Here is a 25,209-nt window from a genome sequence, read left to right on the forward strand (position 1 = left end):
GCTATTCCCATTGGATTTCTCAAACACTATTTGTGATGACTACTCATGAGAAGCTCATTACAAGTAGCCATTCTTCTAACTGTCAGCATTTTAGAGGTGAAACAAGCAACAAAAATCAATTATTTGCATAAACGGCTAAATCCTCGGGTGAAGTGGTTTGGGTTGGGGGTTTGGTATTTTTTTTCCCCTTTAATAGTAAGGATAGTCTGAAACTTGCTTTTGAAACTCTGAGGAAGAAAGAGACAGGAAAGAGTGCAAAATTGTTTTAGAAAATGTTTGAAACTGGGGCTTGCTTTATGCTCTAACTCAAAAGCCAACGAGTGTTATTCACATTTCTCTCACATGGTTTTGAGTTACATCCCTGCTGTTCCTGTGGTTACATCATGTGTACTCATAGCATCTAAAAATTACTGTAGGAATATAAGGAAGCCTGGTTTCTTCCATTTTAGTCAGACCGTAAAGGATGGAAAATGCTAATCATGCCTTCTGTCGTGCCTTAATACAATGCAATAGGACCAGAGTTGCACAGCTAAACCTCCAAGCTAAAGAGCAAGGAGGGTGTAAATCTCTGCCCTGTCAGGGACAGGACTCCTGAACACTCACCAACACACAGATCCATTTTCTGTATAATAATTGGACCACAATGGAAATACATTTATGAGTTACCCATAGCCTTCAGTGGTCAACCTGAGACATGGCAGCCTGGCTATACAGAGATTTATCCAACCATGCTGCTGATCTCAACTGTAGTAGGGTCACCTGCATCTCTGTTAGTGCCCCCAAATACCTATTAAAATTACTGGCTAGTATTGAAATTTCAAGTCTACATGAAAAGCTTCCGAAAAGTGGTAGGTACACAGCAGGAATAACATCTCATAATTAGTATTAAACTATACCTACAGTTATATGCAGACTCTATACTTTTTGTCTTCTAAGAGTGTAATGCTGTAGATCACATCAAGTAATACAACAAAGCTGCTGTCAAGAAATATCTGACTTTAATTGAAATTACATTCCATTATCCAACAGCTCCAGGCAATGACACTGTAGTATGTGTTGGGAGATGAGACGAAAGCAGGATGCCTACACTCACTGCACACTAGGCCGTTTTCTGTGATGACCCATGTCCTGCACCATTACTTCTCCTGACCATTAGGTATTGACAGTGAGCCACTAGCAGTTTCTCTCCAGGATGGGAAAGATGGTGCAGTCTGTGTAATATTTAATTTCTGTCTCAAAAAAAAAAATAATTCTAGAAATCAGGGGGGAAATGACACAGAGAGGGGGAGAGTAAGAGGAACCACTTGGGGCTTTGAGCAACCTGGTCTAGTAGAAGGTGGCCCTGCCCATGCCAGGGTGGTTGGAACTAGATGAGCTTGAAGGTCCCTTCCAACCATTCTATGATTCCAGTAGCTGGAGCTGTTAGTTCATAAAAAACTCTGCAACTTTAAATTTCGTTCTCATAAACCAAAATGAAGTACTGAATTACTATTTCCATAATAAAGCTCTTTTCTTCTGCAAATTTCTCCCCTGGCCAACCAAAAACTTAAACAAAAATAAAAGGAGAAGAAATATAATCAAGCAAAGTCTGAACGGACAAAAAATAAAAGCTAGTAATGGAGCTGATAAAAAACCCCACCCACGCGGTTGAAATATTACATTCAAAAAACAGTAAAATGAAATGTCATAGCATTATCAAAACCTTTTAAGCTTTTCACTTCAAAGAAAAATTGAAAAAACAATGAACTGATATTATATTTGTATTTTGACAAAATAGCATTTTTATAGGAAAACCACTCCACCAGAAAATGTTGAACCAGCTGTAAGAGCTTTATCTACAGATTACTGAGAAGAAAAAATATTCTATTTTGCACTGTTCAGATTCAAAAATAAGTGACAAGTGACATTTTACATATTAAGTTCTGGCATACTTAGATTATTTCTGCATAAGTCTCTGCTGATGCATAGCCAGCTTATTCTCTACCATAAAATATAGCAAGTTTCCTATTTAGTTTTCAGTTACTTTATCCTGTAAGTTAATAACTGGCTCAGAACTGAGAAATCCTCTGCAAGCACAAAATGGCTTAAGCCCAGCAGATTGATGTGGATGGAGCCTTTTTTATTTATTCCGGAGGAAATATCTTCTTGATTATATCAACATAACTGCGGCCCTTTACATTCCTGTTACTTCCCCTGAGCATTTCAGAGTATTACCCATATTTTACGAGTGGTTTTAAGCTTCTGGATACTTTTGAAAGGAATATTCATCTTCACAAAAATCACTTTCTGGTTGCTAGCAAGCTAATAGACACTATTCTTCAATGTAAAAGACTGAAAAATTTAGGTATTTTTCTTGAAACAAAGAGAGAGGTAGAAAAATACTTCGTTTAAGAATTTACTGCAAATAAATCTTCCTAAGGTTTTAAGCCTAGAAGGACTTAATCTGAGAAAGGGCTACAAAATTCCTCTGGCAAAATAACATCAAGTTAGGGGCAGTGGTACTTGCAAGAAAAGAGGGAGTAGTAGCAAGTAGCATTTGTCAGACATTAACTGCTTGTCAATTCATTAAAGGAATAGCATTTCTGGCACCACTCCTAGAGCTACTTTCTAGCATTAATCTAAGGTTTGATCATCATAAAAATTCACCTTTTCCACCACCACCCCTGCAACAGCACTTTGCCATCCTCTTCGCAGCCTGCTTGGCAAGCCTAACGGACACTGAAGTCCCAAATCCTTAGCTCGTGTTGTCCCTCAGCAGTTTGCCTCTCCAGGGCTTCCCAGATCCTCACTCTCAATCCAATCAACTGATAAACTTTGAGGATAGGGCTTGGGAGCCTGAGAACCACGGGAGTTTCCAAGAACGTGCTTCTCTCTCTAACATCTCTGAAGGAGCCTGTCCAGTACTCTGCTCTTTCCTGTGAAACAAGGTAGAACGCCACTGTGGCAGAGAAAGCCAAATCTGAAATCCCAAATCCATCACAAAGTAGTGACCTCCCTGTGCCAGCCCGGGTGGGGCTTTTCTGAAACATTGGAAAGGATGTACGCATTTTGAGCAGTCACTGCCAGTATCTTTGTGTGGTACAAAGTTCATAGCTCTGCCAAAGATTTCAGTCTTCTCCAATAAACAGTGCAATATTGTATCAACAAATCCTACTAATCATCATAAAAAAGATTTACAGCTGCCTCTCTGTGACACACCATAAACTTTCTCCCTGTCTCAAAGGCGGGGATTGAAATTCGCTCCAGCCAGGCAGTCCCTTTCCAGCTGTACAGCAGGAAAAAAACATTCGCCATGCACATTTCAGCATCTACTTGTTTGCTGAGCTTGCAGGGATACAGCAGCTGGGGAGCAGCTTGGGGGAGGTAGAGGTCCATTAACCAGTTCATTGCAACATGCACAGCCAAGTGACAAGACAGCAGGCTGGCGGCCTAAACAAGACACAGCTCTAACACCCCTCTTCCAGATGATGTTTTAACATTGAAAACGGCTGTTCCCATGTCCTCTTCCCCACACTGCATTTTCCTCTCATTCTCTCTCCACTAAAACAAACATTTGAAGTTGTTACTCTGCTGGCCTTTTTTTTAATTACCTTTTTGATGTTTTATTTGCAGGATGAGTTTAACAAGTAAGAACTCTGCTACATGTTTATCTGAAACAACAACAAATGAGAAAGCCCAGTGTGAATGACTCAGCACTGACTGGGAGGCTTAATAAATATCTATGCCTTTAATTTGAGAAGTTAGAGTAACATGTAAGTCAATTAATACGTTCAGATATTTGTCTTTCTATAAATGTCTAGCCACATAAAATATCTCTCCTTCCACATGCAAAATTCAATATAATAAACTCATTTTTTAACATCAGTTCATATATTCATTGAAAATGCAAGAAGCTTAGGCCAGTACTGCAAATTCCCAGCACTCCAAAACTCTGCCCTTTGCTGGTGTTTTGAGGGTTAACCCAAAACACTTTGCTGAACAATAACAAACCACTTCTAATACTCAAAACACAGCAAGAATCATCAAAGTCAAGTTGCTGGCTTCTGATATTGAGCTCACATTGCATGCCATCAATAAACTTCATTAACTTGGAGGTAACTTCGCACACATTCACACAAAGCAATGTCACATCTTAGCTAAACAGATCTGAGCTGAAGCAATCCTAGATGAGGGACCATGCTCCCAGCAAGCATGATCACTGACTGAAATGTGGAAATCATCTTCTTAAAATAGCCAGAACTTTGCGTCTTAAACATCAAGACAGGTGGCCCAATCTCATCCCTTGTGTATATCTGCACACCTGAAAAGGGGCCAGGGAAGTATTAACATTCCTACAAACATTTTATGATTTTCAAAACACAGAAGAAAGAAAGCAGAAGAGACTGTTTTGTATTGAGACATGAAGATACGATTTCCTCATGAACATTTAGCCTACTCATTTATACCCTGTTACCAGTTAGTGTATTATTACTTCAAGTGAAAAGAAAAGAGGTTACTAACCTGTGGAAAGAGAGAGTAAGTCGCATTGTCGATAGTGACAGAATATAAAAATTCCCCATCAAACCAGAGGTTCTTTCCCATCGGGGAGTTCAATTTTGTCATAGAAAAGAGCTGCCCAGGGTCACAGCATTCTTCCAGCAGTTTCCTAGTGAAGGCAACCAAAAGAGAAAGAGCTGTATTAATTAGAGCCTTGGCACACCTTCTCTAACGACTACCTACCACACCTGAGATCCTGCTGCTCTCAGATGCTTCAAAGCAAGCCATTCATCTTGCCAGCCAATAGATGCACCATGAGTGACTATTTTACTTACAGAAAGGTCAGAAAGCCCAATTTCATTTCAGAAAATCTTAGAAACAGACAGTGAAAATTTTAAACCTCCATTCACTTTTGAGTGGCATAGAAATAGAACCAAGATTCAGCAAAAAAAAAAATCTCTCCTTTACAACTTATTCTAATGAATAAAGTAGTGATCTCCAACACATAGAGAAATCAGAGAAGCTCCTTTGAAAATCAAATCCGAGTTATATGAAAATTCAGTACCAAATCTTAATCATGAAGAGCAGGCCTCCTAAAGCCCTACAGTTACCTAACTTCTGCATGGAAACTTTCGGCATCTCTTTCCCGTTACTAAATATCCTTGTGCTACATTCACAGCAGTATTAGAGCCTGCCTTCTAACTGAAGTCCAACTTGAGTCATCCCAGTATGACAGATATATATATAGTGAATATTATACTTCTCGTTTCCTCGTTGAAATGGCATATCCTCACACACATTCATTTCCCCAAAATACTTATTACTCTGCTCGACTAGAAATTTGAGAGCTGGTAAGGTCGTTGAAGGTTGTGCTAAGCAAAAATTCTGTATCACAGCAAACTCAGCAACTAACATCCTAAAATACAGAATGACAAAAAGCACTAGACATCTAGAGGACACGAATACCCTATCTTTCCGAACCCCATATGGAAGTAGCTCTCTAAAGAAAAAGTCACACTCATACGAGTTTTTATATGTAGTAGATGTATGTAAAATATATGTTGCAGAATGATGTCATTACAGTATATTAATATATACATTTTTCATTTATTTTAACAGGAAGTCTAAAGAGACTGATGCCATTTCCAGTGGCTGCATAAGAGTTGCAAACGGCAGGCAGGAAAACGTCAGTTATTAGTAACTACTGAAATGCTCAATATAACTGTTCTCTGTGAAAGAGGAGATTTTATTCAAAACCATGAAGTCGTTCACAGAAATGCTTACATTTTTTTAGCTTTTTAAAAAAGTTTATTCATTGTAATCTTAGCAGAAGAGGAAACAACTTGGAAAAAAACAAACTAGGGTTGTCAGTGCTATTTGTTAGCTTTTCCACTGGGGAAGTTTACTGATTTGCCGTGGTTCAGTTCCAGGCAGCTGCCCCCACCAATACCCTAAGCCCCTGGGACACTTCCTCACATGGAGGAAGGCTTTCAAGGAATAGTAAGGATGCAGTATGGAGAAGCTGGATGGAGGGAAGGAGGTCCACTCCTCTCCCAAAACAAGTATCCGAGAGGAACCTTTGCACATGACACGCAGGCAGATTAAACTGTTAAAAGGAAGTAAATTACACAAAGTAACTAGGTATCATACTGTGTTGTAAGCCAAAAGTCAGCTTCCACAAAGAGTCACAAGATAAACTCTCCTCCTACAACAGGCTGAGCAGCTCCTCTGTCCCCAGACCAGCCTAAGAGGTGAGTCCAGGGCTCCTGACTGCAAAGCACACTGCTGCTCAGACTGAAATGATGTGAGCACTAACTTGTTTCTGTGTGTTTTCTCCATACACACCTGAAGTCCTCTGTCTGTATAAATAAGTATTTCAGGAAATATGTAATTCACTGTGCTCGGGTGTGTAAACCAACCCCAAATTAATGAAGTGTAGGACAAAAATGTGCCCAGTTCTAGACCCCACAATCCAAGAAAGATGCAGACAGACTGGAGAGGGTCCAAAAGAGGGCCACAACAATGATCAAAGGGCTGGAAAAACCCACCTTATAAGGAAGGACTTAAAAAGTTAGGTCTTTTCTCCCTGGAGAAGGTAAGACTCAGGGAGGACCTCATCATAGTTTTCCAGTACTTGAAGGGCAGTTACAAAGAGAATGGAGGGTCTCTCTTCACAAGGAGCTACATGGAGAAGACAAAGGGCAATGGATACATGTTGCACTGTGAGAGGTTTCATCTTGATATTAAAAAAAAAAAAAATTACAGTGAGAACAATCATTTCCTGGAACAAGTTACGCAGGGATGTGGTGGAGTCCCCATCACTGGAGGTTTTTGAGATGCAACTGGACAAAGTGCTAGATGGTCTTATCTAGGCTCCATTTCCCACAGAAGGTTGGACCAGATAATCTTTCAAGGGCCCTTCCCATCTTGATGGTTCTGTGATGCTGGAACTGTTTTTCCCTTAGAAAAACAGTTCCAGAGCTGGTTTGCCTCCCTCTGAGCATAAAAATGTGTTAGCCAGAGCAGCAATTCCCATTCCTAGAAACACCAATGGGCCTACCTATACCCACCACAGAAAGGCTTCACGTCATCCTCCTGCTGATGCCCAAATAAAGCCTTCATCACAGAACTGTGAAAATCAAACTAGAGGAAATTTGAAATCTCTTGCCAAATAACCTTTGCAAAACAGTTTAAGACAGGCATGGAATATTGTTCTAAATAAAAGACTTGAGAGTGGAGATTTTTCTGGCTGTCCACAAACTCCAGTTCACAGCCTTCGGAAAATTATTTCAACTCTGTCAAGTGGAAAGAAAATTTTTTTCTCTTTCCCTTCCTTTTCTTTGTATTTTCTATTCCTGCAGCAACTTTTTCAAGAAAGCATAAGGTAATCCAAGATCAGCTGGAGCCTCAATTCTTCATATAGCTGTTTGTTATACAATTGTATAACAGAATTAAAATTTCCAAGTGAAATCCTGCAACTCATACCTTCTCTGGAAGTCTGGTCCAAGCAAGAAGCACAAAAATAACAGATAACTCAGTGGAAAAGCATCTAGGGAATGGCTTAAATTAATGAATCTTCCTTAGCCAGCATAAACTAATGAGCTAAGGAGCAGCTCTTTGTACAATTAGACTAGATGTATATACGTACTATTTCCTACTCTTTCTTCTGGTTCCCATTCATTAATAAACTTGTTATGAAAAGCAGCAGGTACCTTCTGGAAGGTCCACAGATAGGCAGTATGCATCTGTCCACAGATAGTTCAAGTATGCATCTGTATGTATTGGCACAAAAATCTTGTGCACTCACATGTGTTTTCTGTCAGAAAAGAATAATTATTAAAAGTCTCACATTATTCAGTCTCTGTTTATGATCCAAATCTCAAAATCACAAAGTGGGAAAAGCTCCATAGGAAAATGTGCATTAAACAGCAGAACAGATTCAAAGGCGAACCTAAAGCAGGGTACTTTGTAGGATCAGGGGGTCTGAACTGATTTGCTGAGCTTGAAGTAAAACGTACAGCTGTAATGTTACTACAGAATTTGCAAAACTGCAGCAGCTTTTAGCAAAGGATTTCAATTCACTGCAAGCATTCCTTCACTCAAGGACATAATATACCTTTGACTCAAAGTTATCTCCAATTCAGGGGAGACCTGTGTATGAGATGAATCAAACGACTTGAATATTGGTATTGAGATCACACTAGGGGCTCTCAAATCCGAGAGCATCAGATCCTACTTTTAAGAGAAGCAGGAGTAAAGTTACTTTGAGAATCCCACTTCAGACCTCTAACATTTCAGTTGAAACTGGGCACCAAGCAGGTCGTTAACTACTAGGCAGCACTAGCACTGAGGTGGCTCTGCACATTAACTCAAGCAGCAATGTGTGCACAAGACAGGAGCTGAGCAGCAGTTTTGAGATGTTAGCCGTATCCTCGCTGGCATACACCACTGAGGTTATCCCAGCAGACACTGCACACTGAAAGAAGCAGAGTGAAATAATTGGTGTCAAGGACCCTACATCCATATTACGTCATTTTCATGGGATTTACTGCCAACTGGTCTGATTCCACAAGGAGCCTGTGAGTGGCTGTAGCACACTGAGTGCATTACTGAAGTGCAGTAACTAGGGATAATCAGGAGATTTGCCTCGGAAGCCCACTTCTGACCAAAAGGCTAATAAAGATGCACCCTCCTCCATCTAAAAGCAGAGAGAAAGCCGGACCTCCTTGCAAAGCCTAAACCTAAATTCATACATAAAGTCAGTGAAAGAGCTTGCATAAAAATCCCAAACTACTTATTCTTCATCTTAAAATAATAAACTTTTCAGGGACAAAATGACCTATCTGTTATTATTCATGTGTCCCAAGTCCAGGGCCAAAGCACATTTAATTGATTAACTACTAAGGACTCGTTCTCTGCTAATGCTTCCCAGGAAGGAGTCATCCATCTGTAACTGCAACCTGCACACTGGTTTGCTAAATGTGAGATTTCATATATGGGTCTATTGAAAAATGGGAAGCTTAGTAGAAAACCCAGGCTGCTCTGTCTCCTGGGCCTGTCCCCTGGATTAGTTGCTGTCCTGCTCCTTTTCTCATCTGAAAAATTTATCAGCAATATTTTAATGTTGTCTTGCAGATCATTGATTAAAAGAAATGCAGATGATCAAGAATTAATCTGAGCAAGTTCACACCTGCACACATCCTGAATTCATCCATCTGATGACCATCACCATCCAAGAGCAGAAAACATATTTAGCCCCATAACCCACCTCCAACAGTTACAGCCATAAGAGATTCCTCTCATACAGCCACATAATGGCTATGCTTGTGGCCATTTTTTTGCTCCAAGCTGGCAGCCTGAGAATTTTATGGCTCTATACAAGCCACTCAATAACAGTAAAATCACTGATTCAATTGCAATCAGTGTGGTTGCACGAGCTTAAAGCTATAGTTGGCATTTGGGCTCTCAATATTCTGTGAAAACATCATTAGTTGAGTTTGGTCATACACATCGAATACCTCTTTCCCGAAGAGCTCAATATAACACTTGCAATTGGGGGTTAGCTTGAAGAAGTCAGAGGCTTTTAGGTTTTCATGGTGTTTAAGTACCTTACTATTCCAGAGGTTCAAGGCCCTGTGCCTTAGGCAGGGCAGAAGACAGCAAGTATTAGGAAACACAGTGGAATGTAATGCTCTTCTCCTATCGGGGTAGATAGTACACACATCAAACTCTTGCTTCATACACCTAGCTTGCCCTGTACCAAAGCTGTGGGTAGAACACAAGCAACCACTATGAATTTACGAGGGAGATGAAGGGAAGAGGCTAGTGCCTTTCTGCTACCACCAGACAGATGCCAACGGACACACTGAATGAGCTCCAAATCACACAACACAGAGCCACATGCTCTTTCTCCTTCACATCAAAAACAAAACTGGCTTCAGCCTTGTCTAGTCTTTTGGCACCACTCCTCTCCATAACAGACTCCACCCCACCTCAGATGAAATTTAAAACTACCCTCAGCACAACTATTCAGGAATATGATCTTAAAATTGCCCTCCTAAGAACATCATGGAAAACTACCAAAAGAATAAGAGAACAGCCAATGCAAATGCTCTTGATATTCACAAAAGCATATCAATTAGGTTTTTGGGGGGAAAGCAGTATTAGTTTAAGCTCTATCTAAAATTAAGACCTTTGCCAAAACCAACATCTAAATGAAGACATTGCTCTGCTCAAGTTCATTTCTAAAAATCCCCCAGTTAGTGAAGCTTGAAGAATAGGTATAAACACAATGAAAAAGAAATATGTAAAAGAGTGGACACTGCAGAGCAGGACAGAGAAATAATCTGACCTACTTCCCAGTCAAGCTTTCTGCAACATGGTAAGATTTTATGAAGGCTAAAGTCATAACAGTTTTTCTCCTTATATTTATTATGTTGTTGTTTCTGGTTATTAAACTTTCAGCATATTTCAAGGCCTCCTGCAGCAATTCCTGGTGTCTAGACTTTACAAGGATCATGTAATATTTCCTCCATCTTCCTCAAAAGAGGAAAGATATCAGAACAATAAAAGGTCATAGGCAGAAGCAAATCACGTACGCAACTGCCTGGTGCTGCAACATCCATGAAAGGAAACAGATTGCAGAGACCATAGATACTTCTCAGAGTTAAGGGCAGTTCATGAAAACCACCTTCCTTGGCTTAGCAGTAGAGCTGTATGTGACTTTTTGAAGTAAGAAATTTTAACTATAAATTGATGGATGACTTGCTACAAATTGCCAAATAGTTTGGGGTGGAAATTATTAAATAAGCACTCTCTTCTACATCATTAGCTTCTTTTCCTTTAGAACCTTCTTCCAGGTCTTTTTGAAGTGCCCAAAAGAGAAATAAAGTATTTTACTTAACTGGAGAACACTGTATCTTTGGGGTTTCACTATTTATTTTTAAATCACTGACAAAAATTTTGGTGCCACCTGCGTAGTACGGTTAGCAGTTTTGTTTTCCAGACTGCAAACGAAATACAGAACTGGATTTTTTCTCCTGTGTGTTGGGCTACCCTTTCATTGCTACGCTGGCCCAGTACAAATAAACCTTCCTGCCTTGCAGTAGCCAAAATGTGAGCTGTCAGCCATTACAGTATAACATCCTAACCTGTGACTGATTTTGACCAGCTCTTTCGAAAATGCGTTTTTTTTTTCTCTAACCTCCTTCCAAACAAACATAGACACAGTGCTTAAATTTCAAGGATCTTAAGTCTTTTATAATTTTCAGAAGACAGCAGTAGCAACAGTATCAAATGGCACACTTTGTAATTCCCCAAAGTTGCCTAAATTTTGTTCTCTCGAAATCAAACTGTGGCACAGATCAATCTCTGGATTTTAAGATTATTCAATCTCTACTAGATTCTCCTTTGACGATAGCTTGATAAAGATACACAGTTACTTCAGGTGATTATGCATTCTCTCTCTGATCAAAAACCTGTGTTTTAAGAAAATTAATTAATATACTTTTCTACCACTGTAAACAGACATGGATTCTTTTAATAGCATCACACCAATTTATTCCATACCTTTGTTAATACTGTAAATGCAAAGGAGCACTAAACTGTGCAACATTTAGATTGTAGAAGCATAGATGAGGCCAAATTTGCCAGGGAGTATCTTTCCCATCCAACAATGTTCATGAACTAGAACTAGAAAAAAAAATGGACATTTCTCAGTGAACAGCAGCCTACCAGAACATCTCACAAGCCTTAAGTTTACCTGTCCTCCTGCCAATTCTTCTGCTTACAAACTAAGCAGATGTGACCTGGAAAGCTACTGGAACACACAGTTAGCCTCTTATCAGAGAAAATACATTTTGGTTCATGAAAACTGCTCCAAACTGCTATGCACAAAACCTTCTTATAAGCTTTGAAACACAAATTATAATGTATGAATTATAACGCATTAAGTAGAGTATGAATTCTAGTATTCTGTCAGATGACGTTTTTCTAAGACTCTCATACCAGATGTAAAAAGAGCTATATATAAGGAAACTACCACAAGTTGTGACTTGCAATAGCAAAAACAGCAATGTAGCACTGCTTTATTACTCATACAGTAAAACATACTGGAATGCAGGATGCCTCCAAGTTGGCCAATGAAACTCCTACCACATCCAGGAGAGGTGGCAGCAGTGACTTGTCATCTCACCTAGGAACTGCGATGAACAGCCACATTCCCTTGAGAAGTGATGAATTTGAGCATGAGCTTATGGCTTTCGGGCAGCAGCCAGCAGCTCAAGAGAAATGACTCCACATGATGCTGGAGTTCACTGGCACTGCACAGACTGCTCCTTTGTTTTGCTAATGCCACCACCACCAGCCCCTAAATATGACAACTGTGTTTGAGGGCCCACCCCAGGGAAGACACACGGTACATCTCACTTGATTTACAACATTTAAAATGTAAACACCTCCATACAAGTCACTTCGAGCTTCTTTTAGGGTGTGATTCAACAAAAACTCAACAGACACATATTTTCTCTCCAATGACCATAAGTAGACAGGCTACCTTAGATGGAGACATTTACATTTGGTAGTTTAATTCAAATCCATGAAGCCAGACCTGCTGCTCCAGACAACAGAAAGCCTACCAAGGCTTCTGCAGTTAACACACGCTGCGGTGGAGGGACTGTAGGTCTTCTGCCTGTCTACGGCATCTCACAGAAAGATGCTATTTGCCAGCAGCCTCATCTGATGATCTTCCAGCTCTGTTCGTACAGCCCTCACAGCGGGCTGTCAGAAAGATGAGATGGCACAACTGCATGAACTGGTAGTTTTGTCAGAGAGAACTCAGAGGCAAAGGGGAGCGGGGTGGTGGGAACAGATTAATTGCTTCATGTGCTATTCTTCTGGTTTTTCAATTTTATAAACCTGGCAGGAGGAGAGCAGCTTTCGCAGAGATGAGGTGAAATTAGTGAAGCATTGTCTTCCAAAACAGCAGAACCATCAACTTAGAGAGAAAGTTACAGTACATGACAGTGCTGCTCCAGAGGGGGAGAAATAAGTTGTTCTTACCACTTCCCTTGTTCCTTTCAGCAAAATTCTTGCTGGTTTACACCGCTACAAAGAAATACTCGGCTTCACAAGGGCACAGACTGGCTGTATTCTTCCAGGAGAAGATTCACTAAAAATAAATCGAGCAGCTCTAATTTTACATTTGAGCTTGTAATATCTAGACTGATGATACATGCAACCTAGATCCAAGCAGTCAATTATCACACTACAGTGACTTCCCTGCCTGCTGCTGCAACCCAGTTAAAAGCCCTGTAAGTATAACATAATGCTTCTCACAAAAGTGCCCCTGTGCTCCAATCCAAGAAAGTCCATAGGAAGCCTTTCACTACCTTGATCAAAGTCATGGCCCTCTATAGAAGGTGAACTGCCATAAATAATAATAACAATACCACCACCACTAATAATATCTTTCATAACACAGATTTAAACATACTGAAATGCCTAAAATCTGAGAACACAGAAATTAAGAGGAGAGGAATAATCCTCCACTCATCAGTCTGAGAACTTTTTGATGCAAAAACTGTGGGTAACCAGGCAGCCTATACACATGACAGAGACAAGACAATATGTAAAGGCATCACATGAAAAGGCAGGAAAGAGCTATATATTTTCAAAGGCATATGAAGCTGCACATTTAGGAAGAAGCTTTAACCCATCAAAAGACATGTAAATAGATCTACAACTGAAGGAAGATCTACAACTGTTTTGAAGAGAAACTTGCTCCTTTCACTTTTCGGAACCAAATTCTTTAACTGTATTCCAAATCTCAGAACTATCAGTTGTTTAAGAGACAGAGTGAGTTTTGCCTGGTTGTGAAGCATCCCCCTAATGCCCTGCCAGCTATCAGGACAAGCTGATTGGCCAAACAGGAGGCCAAACAAAATAGGAAACCTCAGTTTTGTTCTCTCTCTTCTATCCAGCCACTGTTTTTTATGACACTTGTAGGAAGTGACCACTTTTAAGATTTCTATTATTCTGTTTAATTGGGATGAAAGTAGCCGGAAAAGCAAATTTCATAAACGGGGTGGCTTATTGATCCAGTCATATATATATATATATATCTCTATATCTATCTCACATTTCCTACTGGCTGGGGAGGGAATCCAATAAATGCCAAATAATGCCTTGCTTCAGCTTTCTTGAAAAGGACATCAACAAAACTGTGTTCTTTGCTGCCCCTGTATACCCAGAATTATACACCTGTTAAGATGTAATAGTCCAATTTTAGATGAAAACCACGATTCAACGCATCGTCAAGCACTGACACCGGACTTCACCTTCAGCCCAAGTTGCTGCAACCATCAACACCGCTTTTGAAAACAGCTGATGATCAGTTGATCACGTATCTAGAGATATCTCTGAACTGAGTTCAGGGATCCTTCAGTGTGTTGGCAGATGGCTTTTAACAGATGAAAATGAATAGTAAAACTATCACAGATTATAAGATACTTTGAACTTGCATTTCCACTGTTTGTGGATACAAGTTTCATTTCCAAAGCAGTTTTGCTAACACGTTTTAAACCTTGCCTGAGTGCTAGGTGCTAGAAAATCAGTTTCATTGATGCAAATACTTTTCTATATGTAGTAAGTGGAATAAAATACAGGAAAGGCGCATCCAATTGGGAATGTTTTTTCATTAGAAGCTCCAATTCCAAGTCTTTTGAAGTCTCTCTTCCTCTGGTGAAGCCAAAGCAAAAAGTTAAATGGAAATAATCTTGCACTCATCTTTAACTCCATCACATTTGAGTTCTGGCTACTGCCAGGCCTCCTGAAATCAGAAAGGATCTCATCAGCTCTGAGTTGAAATAAGTCTGTTCTTACAGGGAAGGTCAGCTGAGATGCTTTCACCAGTCATCTCTATATTGCAGAACTCGTATGATTAAGCAAAAGCAGAAGCAAATGCTAAGTTGCTGTACGACAGGATTTCTTCTTGCAGTTCTCCTACTTCCATTATCAGTGGCTGAGTGACAGCTATGTGTTGTAATAATTGATTCACGATGCAGGAGCTCTTAGTGGTTGAAGCCACATGTTGCATTCATGTAAGAGTGCTTGAAGTCTCAATGCTCTTCCTAAGACACTCATACCCCCAAATCCCAGCCACCACAGACAGGCATCTATTTTATGCTGGTCATCTAGACTTTCCAGTCAACAGGAGGACACTTACCCTACCCTAATACAGGTACCTAAGGCAGCAGAGAGCTGTCAGTATCTGCAGGTACCTCTGCCTGTTCATTACTTACAGCAGGAGGAAACTGTAGTAGGTGTACTAACAGAGAAATTTAACTTTTAGATAGTTAAAGTGAGTGTGATGAACCTCAATCTGCTGTATCCATAGGTGACTATACGTCATTAAAATCTGTTGCTTATCTCCTGGCCTAGACAATAGGAACACATTCACAGGAACGTGATGCCTTTTCTGTTTCTAAACATATCTCAGCAACAAAAACTGCCATATACCTTACTCCCTCTAACACCTCATTAGAAAGGATAAAATGCTGATGCAGAAGTAGACTTTTGCCATTTGCTCTCAAGAGTGCTGCCAACATACTGACAGCTATGTAAAACGTCTCTTGCGATTACTTAAAATGTGCTCAGACCTGCACTCTAACCAATGCTCACTGCAAAGTAACCTAGCTACTAACAGGAGGTATGGAAGAGTCCAATAGACATTTTCTCATTTTCCACCCACGTCATCTTATTTCTGAGTCATGCCCCTCCTTCACTGGCAACCTAACCTGAGCCGAGTCCCTTTAGGGACCAATTCACAGCACCAATTCACTGTTAACCACCACAACTATACACTTTGATTCCAGGGTGTATAAAACATTGGGAATTTCCTAGGTCAGACTAGTAGCTGGAACCTAAGCATTCTGTGTTTCCTCTAAATATGCAATCTGCATTTCTATTAGTCAACTTCTGCTTTCAAAGGACATTAAGAGGCTTATCATCTGTGCTATTCCAGACCACAATGCTGATGAATTTCCCCTGAACACTTCCCCCAATCAGCTAGAAAGAATTTGCCAGTGTAATCAGGGAACATAAAACTGGCCTTTCAAGACAAATATTCACATGGCGCTGAAAGCAGTTTCCAAAACTCACATTTCCAAAGCTCTCAGAATTTCACGGGCACATCACTCTGTCTTGTCAGGGCTCTGAAACACTCCAATAATCCAAACTGCTTCGACCATCAAGGTCATAGCATATTTACAACTCCAGCTTCCAACTCTTTGCATGCTATTTTGCTATAACCATTAAACAACTGATATTTGGCAGCACTCACCACTAACACAAGAGTTTCACAACAAAACACAATGTTTAGTGGTTTGGGTTTGGTTTGGGAGTCTTAGGGGTGGGAAGGTTACCTAAACAGGCATAGAAGCAGCAGCTGAAGTAGAAATCACACAGTTCCTTGGCAGTGAAAAAGAAGTGAGGAGGAGACAGGAACCATGTCTGAGTCGATCCTAATCTAACTAGTTTGCTGTGCTATACTCTGTCCTGCTGGGAGTAAGTCAGGAATGCACAAACCCCACTACCCAGAGCAATCAGCCAGCTTCCTTGGGGATAAACATGATTTATGTACCAAGCTTTTACAGGCTTGAAGTCCTGGCAAAGAAAGCAATGTATTCAACTTCACCCCTCTGTCTAATCTGGTGGCCTTTTACATGTTAACACTAAATTCAAGAGAAGAATTCCTAAAAGCCTGTCAAACATCAAACTGCAGATTGCCACATGCTATGACTCCTACCTAACTTTGCCAAGATGTTTATTTCCCATCTACCTCTCCTGCCTGTGCCATCTGCCGGACCTGCCCCCAGCTCTGCAATCACACCTCCTCTGCACAGGCACGCGTGCTGAGCAGGCGTTTTTGGGAAACCCTAGGGTTCCAGTGCTGCAAAACAGCTACCCTACAGCTACAGGAAAAGTTCCTATCAGAATTCGAGCCTGGGGTTTTACTTTTCCTCCTGCTTCTGCTCCATTGTTTTAGAGTTCTTCATCCTTCTTAGACTTCTTTAGTCCCAAAATCCCAGTTACAGGATTCATTAGACTTAAGGTAGTAAATAGGTGAACTGTTGCTGTTTAGATAGGTGCCTGGAATACAACAGCAATACAAAACATGTTACCTTATAATGCCTGCAATAATTATATACAGTGCAACACTATGAAATTCTAAATGATAGTGAAACCCGAAGCATTTGACATATACAGCCACACATATCACAGGTGATTCTTGGTGGACTGTTGAAATTAATACATTAATACATTTAATTAGCTGCCACGCTCTAGTTTTCACAGAGTACTCATAATCCAAAGAAATATAAATAATAGAAAATACTGGAACTAGATCCTGAAAAGAGCCAAGAGGGGAATTTCTAAACCAGGAGTTACAAACAAAACATAAAACTCACAGCCATGCTAGCGTGTCCAAGTGATGCGACTGAGCAGGGAAGAGAAGCTGCACGGCTGGAGCTCTAACAACCAGGGCCCTTCTCCATCGCAAACAGGCAGCAAGCTGAAGCAAAAAGCAGGTCTAGTATCTGCTTAGACCTTCTACCTTCATCTCACACTAGTTTATCACCACAGGAAAAAAACTACTTCAAGATAGCAGAGACATGCTTTAAACATTGTCAAATACCACTCATCAGCCCACGGGAGGAACAGTCTTCCTGTTTCCCTTCTGCCTCTCATGTTCTACTGCTTCACCTCCAGCTGCAGGTGGTCTTGAGCCACTCCCTATCTCTCCTACAAAGAGATCAGTAACCTGAGTTTACTGTTACCCAGACACCCAGTTCCAGAAGAGTGAGTTCCAGTTTATCTGTTGTCAGTTCCAGAAGAGTGAGGCACAGCGCTAGTAACAGAAATCTCCTTTAAACAACTCACAAAAGTCTCTGGATCACAAACTCTGGGTCCACTAGGAGACTCACAATGCCCTGACATCTATATGAAGGGCAACGCAGAGTGATGCAAGCAACCTGGGAGATTTCTGGAGTGTGTCAGGGATAATTTTTGATACAGGTATTGATGGGTCAACTTACAGCTGGATCTACTATCAGTAACAAGGAAGCACTGTTTGGTGATGTGATAATCGATAGAAACCTTGGCCCATGAAACAGTGGCATTCAAGATCCTAAGGGGAGTGAGGAAGGAGAGTAGCAAATTCTATAATTTATCGATTGATCTTGAAGTCATCGGTTTGGACTGGAAGTGGTTCACTTTATGAGTATTGTGGAAATTACATGTCAAAAAGAAGGGTCCCACAGCACAGACACAGAGGAGAGGCAGTTGCTGCCCCAAAGAGACAGTCACCCAGAATGCTCTCTCTGACCCCTTCTTCCCCAGTTTGCCAGGGCAGCACTGGATGATGAACCAACAACAGACTGACACAGTTGCTGGGTTTGTGTTTTTTCTCCTGCTACTGAGCGAACATGAGACATGTGTCCTTTCAGGCAGATAAATGTTTGTCTTGGTGACCAGCATGAGAAGACTTTCCTGTTCACACCCACGGGATACGACTTGCACAAAATTAACCCAATATTTGCTTTCTAGGAACAGTTCTGACTGCTTTTTTCATTACATTCAGAGCTCCCAGGTGTGAAACTAGATGGAAAGCAAACAGCAATTGGGCAGTCCTATTGCCAGCTTCACAGGTGTCAAACTCCTCTTGAAAATTCACCTTGCAGCTCAAGAATGCATGACAAGTGATAGAGCTATCAAATGAATACCCTTCAGTTGGTCTATGCTAGTCATCTCGATAAATTCAAACAGCTAGTTATTTAGAAAGAAGAATCACATTTCAGAAGTGATAACTGAACAAATTTAAAGAGCAATAATTTGGTTTCCACTGAACAGTAATTAAACTGTTTACTACAGGGCTGAAGATGAGCTATTTAGTTTTCAACAGCACGATGACATTTTGTTTTCTGGTACAATGTTACAATCTAAAAATAAACCAGATAAATAAGCAAATTAGTACAAAAAGAGTATACCAGATGAAGAGGAAATATATTTTTTAAAGTGATTAAGCAGCAATCCAAGAATGAGACATATATATTTAAGAACTAACCATTCTGAGAACACCTGCATTTCTTAAATTAAGCATAATGCAGGTTAGGAAGGGATTGGTTGTTTATGTTTTGTTGTTATGTTTTGAAGGGTTTTGGTGTTATGTTTATAACCAAGAATATGAAAGGTTGTTATAATTAACAATAATTTTGAATGAAGTATTAAACTAAGTTAATGAAGGGTAAGCCTCTAGGAATCTGAGATATTGATTTATTTGGGAGAGTATACTACATATCCCTACCTATTGCATGACTTTGCAACATTTAGTGCCAGCCCTTGTGAAAGACTGAAAGAGTTAATGTATGTTAATGTCTCAAACACTGCAGCAAAACAAGTTATGGGGTCTGCATAGCAACTATAAACCACAAAGGAGAAGACCGTTAAGGCTGGACACGGAGGGTGTGTTCTGTGTTCCAATAGGCCTGCCATGACAACGCACCACATACATAATGCCAGAGGTCATACAGAGTTTATTTGAGGAAGGGGCTCACAACCACCCAAAAGACCCTTTGAGATCAGCCCCACAATGGCACCTGCACTGAAGATCATGAATTATTAGATCAGTCCTCGAGGGGCACAACTGGCATGATCGCGAGACAGGGACTAGATTATAAAAGGCACAACTCCAAGGAGCAACATGTGCGCCCGTCACTATATCTCTCTCTTGCACTCTCTCTCTCTTAAAAACATCTCAATAGAGCCCAGGCTGCCTACCATTACACTTCCCAAGTTCAGGTTGTTTCTACCATAAATTTGAAACATTTAATCGATTGTTTAGTATCATTGCACCTCAATTTAGCCCAAGGGAATCACGAAACCACTAAGACCCCCTGAGTTAGCCTGTCTGGGTTGTAACAGCCCTTGACAGAGATAGGAAACTAAACAGACTTCATCTAGTAATCTGTCCTGCTAAAGACATTTCTGTGTTCTTATGCACTGAAATAAAAGTCCATTATCAATTGATTTATGCAGCACACTTCTCACAAATCTGCCCTGCAGATCCCCAAAGAGTGGATTTTCACAGCCACTGGAAAGCAAGTATATTTGGGGCAGAAGCTAGGAGACGAAAATCAGAGAGAGAGAGAGAACACCTGAGACACAGAATTTCACTGCTTTCCACTCTGCCTCCTGCCCAGTGAGATCAGTCTGGAGAAGGTGCTGCCATTTGACAATGAGAGGTGTAGAAGCTCCATGTCAGCCCCCACAAATCCCTCACTTTCCCAGAGATGTTTCACAGTTTGGAACCAAAAGTTTGGAGCCAAGTGCGGGTGGCCAAGGAATTCTGTAGTAACTGAATATCCCCAGCACAGTGCAGCTTTGAGTCTCTGTCTCTAAATACACATTAACTATGCATCAATTTTACGCCAACCATGTGTACAACACTACTAGTACACCAAGTGATAGGTCATCTCAGCAGAAATGCTACAAGTGGCATCCAGACAGAACAAAAGAGAACCTTTGTTTTAAAGTCCCAGCCCAAAACCATAATAACCAACCCCAATTTTAGATATGAGAAATCAAAGAATTGCCCATTGCAATTCATCCTCCCTAAGCACGAGTTGCTTATGTCCCAGAGGACAGTCTAAACCTCAGCAAACAAAGTTCACTACATGCCAAGTCTGTGGATTGTCTAGTTGGCAACATGCAATCACAGAATGAAAAAAACAGAGCAACAAATGTTGTTTTCCTGTCTTATTGCTAACCATATGGACATTTTCCCTACCACAGCTCTTAAGTAGGACAGGTACCAGAGATAGCTGCAGTGAGTGGGCTGTACTCCACATATTTCATCACTCTACTTAAAAATCTCACCACTTCAACAGTTCTCTCTAGAACAAAATGATTCCCATTCCTCCTATCTTGTGGCATGAAAATGCCCTCTCCTATTACAGTTTCACAGCCTCTTATACCTCACATAGGCCATTGAAACTGGACCCCCAATTTAGTCAAGTGATCTGCTGCCATCTGATACTTGATTTTCTTAACTAAGATTATAATTTAACCCATGCTGTTTTAATTAATTGTGACCTCCTGAGGTTATCTTGTCTAACTGAACTGTTCTTAAATTGTCCACTTCACTGAATATTTCATTCTTAACTGATTGCCCTTCTGATTTATCCATGTATTTGTTCTCAAATTTCCTACAGTCTTTCTTTCTCTGCTATACTGCTTCACATAAATGTCTTTACTGTATTCTCTGCTTTTAATGTTCCTTCTTCAGTGTCCCTGCTATTACAAACTACTTGCCGCTATTGTGTTAAAACCCCACCAATCTCCCACCTGCCTTCCGCCCTCCCAAGACCCCTCCATCTCACCAGCTTACCATCACCCCCTCCCATCCTTCCCTCCAAGCACATATGTATTCTTTCCTTCTGGAGTACCTCACTCCACAATCCCTTCCTCTCATCTGACAAGAGCGTTCTGACTCATTTCCCAGTACAAAACTCTGTTTTTAAGTAAGAATAAGAATACTTGAGGAAGACATCTGGCCTTTAGCAGCCAGCAACCAGGTCAAGACTGGCACGGAGAGGGGAGAAGGAATATCGTACATGGCTTGTCGCAGGCAGGAAAGAGCACACTCTTGTCCTTGGGAATAAGTGAATTTGTCTGCTCCCACCTTGACAGCTCGCTGTGGTTTACATGGTTTGGTCCGAGATGGGCTCCCAGCTGGGGAAGCCTGCTGGGAGGAGGACAGAGGTCTGGCTGCCTGCCCTTAGCCACAAGGAGGAGGTTGTTCCCCACCAAGCACAGGCTGGTCCATCCCAGAAAGGCTGTGGAAGCCAGAGAAGCAGGGCTCTGGCAGCCAGCAAGCAAGTCTGAGGGCACCTGGGAGGAAAGGATGTATTTTAAATACGAAGATTAAGTGAGGGCTCTGGCTGACACACCTACCCTGTCCACCTCACAGACTTCTGAATTTGCTGGTTAACTTCAGCAACATTTGAAGTGGGAGGAGGGGAAGCATCAAATCTAATTAAGATCCTACAAGTTTTGTGAAAACTTGGGTAAAAGGAAGACCCAAATTTATGAGCCCCATGATGGCAGAGCTGTGCACCCTACATGAGAGCAGCCAGCTGCTCTGTCACCACCCGCTGCCTCTCGCTCCATGGACATCTCACAGGGCACAGAAGGAGTTGAGGGAACTGGGACAAAACGAAGCCTAATTAACACTGCTGTTTATAGAACAACTTACTCTTTAAAGTGGGAAGAGATGTTGGTGACAACTGAGGTAGTTCTGGAGTAGATCTAAAGCATTAAGGTAATCCGCTTCAAAAACACCAGGACACAAGTTATCCTTGGGCTGGCATGCCTGCAATGTCACCTGGTGAGTAAGCTCTCACAGGACAGCATCCACAGCCACCACCTAGCCTCTAGACAGGGAGGGATCATAGAGTTATAGGATGGTTTGGGTTGGAAGGGATCTTAAAGATCATCCAGTTCCATCCCCCCCACCATGGGGCAGGGACACCTTCCACTAGAGCAGGTTGCTCAAAGCCCCGTCCAGCCTGGCCTTGAACACTGCCAGGGATGGGGTAGCCACAACTGTGAGGACATGACAAAGGAAAGGAAGTAAGAAACCCTAAGGGTGCTTCCCCACTGGCACACTTCTAACATTTCTTTACCTTTCTAATACTGGGAGGGTCCAGATATTATGGCATAAGATAGCAAGGGATCCCTCCAGCAAAGAGCTACTAAAACAGCAACAGACACCAGTGTTCAGAAGAGACTGTGGTAAGCAGAGAGGACATTACAGCAATGCTGGCTGTAGACAGTAACTTTGAGTAGAGTCTTCATGAACTGCTTCATTTCAAAATAAATAGATGAGTGGACCAGTGCAGGTCTGCTATCAAGACACTCAATAACTTTGATAAACAAAGAAGGAAACATTAGTTAGCACTGTTTTGAGAGTATACCAGCTTCCTCACAGGGGAAGGATGACCCCAGAGTACTCAAAGTACTTTTCATTGTGAATCAACTTTCTTAAGTCTTATAGTCTTTTACAGTATCAATATTTAAAAGATGGTGCTAAAGACAGCAAGGAAAAGCCCTTCAAGCAATTAACGCAAGAAAACTGCTAAGTATGAGGATAAAAGTAAAAATTCATTAAATAAATCATTCAACCTACTCAGTCCTTCAAGTATGCATCTTAAGATAGGAATATTGCCGGAAAGTTGGTTTAAAAATACTTTTTAATCACATCTATGTGGTCAATGCCTAGTCCAGAGCCAGTGTATTTTGGGAGATTTTCCTTCTCGATACATTAAACCCATTTACTTTAGACTCAAAAAGGTGATAATGAAATTACAAAGCCTAGCTATTTATTCATTAAACTTGTTGAAAGCTCATCTGTTCTTAGCAGTTACCAAACTGTTTAAGAAATACCTATCGACTGGGGGTATTTCATAAGTGGAAACAACTTACTTCTCAGGACTTCTAGGATTTCTTCTTAATTTCTCTAAGGCAAAATAAGTTAGCACTCTTAAATGGAAAGGAGCAAGAGTCTCACAAGACAGACTGCACAGCCACGCAAGACACCACCTGAAACCAAATGATTAAGTCAAATCTGGGAAAGAACTTATTAAGCTCTACAGTCCTGAGCAAGGCCATACTCACCTAGGCTGACCCGTAATTTCAAGTGAAAGCACACTACACACATGTTCCTGGTGATCCTACAGAGAAGAGAGCCCGCACCCCACTGGAAACCCCAAGCTCACTGCCCCCATGCCAGCAGAGGTTAACTTCGCTTTCCTCCATGATGCACATCTACTGTTCTACAGAGAGAGAATTTGTACTAAACTTATAAAACCAACTGACAGAATAACTATGCAGGCCAACAGATATATTTTCTCACAGATTATGTGGGGAAGAACAACAATCTCAACCCTCTTAGTACAAGACTTTCACTAGCAATGGCCTGTTTGACAAGTGAAGCACAAACCAGGCTTTTTTTAAAACAAAATGAGAAAAAGCACTATGTTCACTCATCAAAGACCCAAGGCAAAAATAAACATGTTATCACATGCTGGCCCCATTAGCATTTACTGAACTACACTAGATAAGTGTTTTCACTTGTTCTGTTGTCTAAACAGAAGTATCAAAACACATGATTTCTCTAATGATAGGTTTACTTTTTTGTTGTTGTCACCATTTTTGGATCAGCTAGCTCAAGTTCCACACTCTGCTGTTCCCTTCTGGATATGCTTAAACATTTAAATGCAATGACTGGAGTGGGACAGAAAGAACAAATCTCTCGTGCATTTTTAATGTTTCGTCCAACTGGGCATACTAAACCTTGGAGACATTCAGGAGTTGTCCATAAGGCTCAGCAAGTGTGTTTGTGCTAGATGTTTGCTGGGTGCCAAGACAAAATGTTCAATTAATACTACGACCTAAAAAGGAATGCCCAGATTGGTTTTGTTTCTCCTATTCCCTTCACTGTTGCAGTTTCCTTAGTTAAAAAAAAGCATCTAATTATAGGCTGATATGCAATTCTCACTATAGCAATCCCTAGCATTTGAAAATCATGAGTCAGGCTCCCAAAATTATGATTAAGGCACAAAAATTAGGCATCTGAAAAACAACCCACAGTGGATTTTCATTTGCCTTTTGGGGCACAAGCAGCCATTCATGTTTTCAAGCCCTTTACTTTAGCTATGAGGACTAGAAAACACCTTCTTCACTTCTATTCCATGAAATTGAGACCATCACACGTTTACTTGATTGCAGGAGCTGGCATAACTACTACAAGGGTGGGCAATAGCAGACTTCATAGCATTCCCCAACTCGTCTTAACTGCCCCTAACCACAAGCATACATATTTCAGCATTTGTTCCTGCTTTGCTCTAGGAGAGGAGTAACCATCACCAACCCAGGTGAAATTTCGCTGATAGGTATCCCCTGCATTACTGAGTCTCAGAGCTCCGGAGCCTGAAATCAGTCAGAGTCATGGCCCTTGGCAACTGCTCTGGCATGGCCCAGAATCCTCCTGTGCACTTCACAGATCCTTCTGTGTTGTTTTGGTTTTTTTTCCCCTCCTTGCTAGAAAAGCATTTTTACCCCTCTTTTTCCTAAGACACAACTTAATTTCATGGAAGACCCTCCCTACTTGTTCACTTC

The 25,209-nt window shown here is 41.0% G+C and overlaps 1 protein-coding gene across 1 annotated transcript in view; it reads right to left on the reverse strand.

The window, feature by feature from the left end:
* ST8SIA1 (ST8 alpha-N-acetyl-neuraminide alpha-2,8-sialyltransferase 1) overlaps positions 1–25,209 on the reverse strand; it is a 132,003-nt gene that overhangs the window by 95,371 nt on the left and 11,423 nt on the right. Inside the window, exon 2 of the mRNA XM_030479544.1 lies at positions 4,501–4,645. Within this exon, the coding sequence (XP_030335404.1) occupies positions 4,501–4,645 (145 nt within the window). The remainder of the gene's footprint in view (positions 1–4,500; positions 4,646–25,209) is intronic.

This window comes from Strigops habroptila, chromosome 3, assembly GCF_004027225.2.
Source record: "Strigops habroptila isolate Jane chromosome 3, bStrHab1.2.pri, whole genome shotgun sequence".
In the NCBI taxonomy this organism is placed as follows: domain Eukaryota; kingdom Metazoa; phylum Chordata; class Aves; order Psittaciformes; family Psittacidae; genus Strigops; species Strigops habroptila.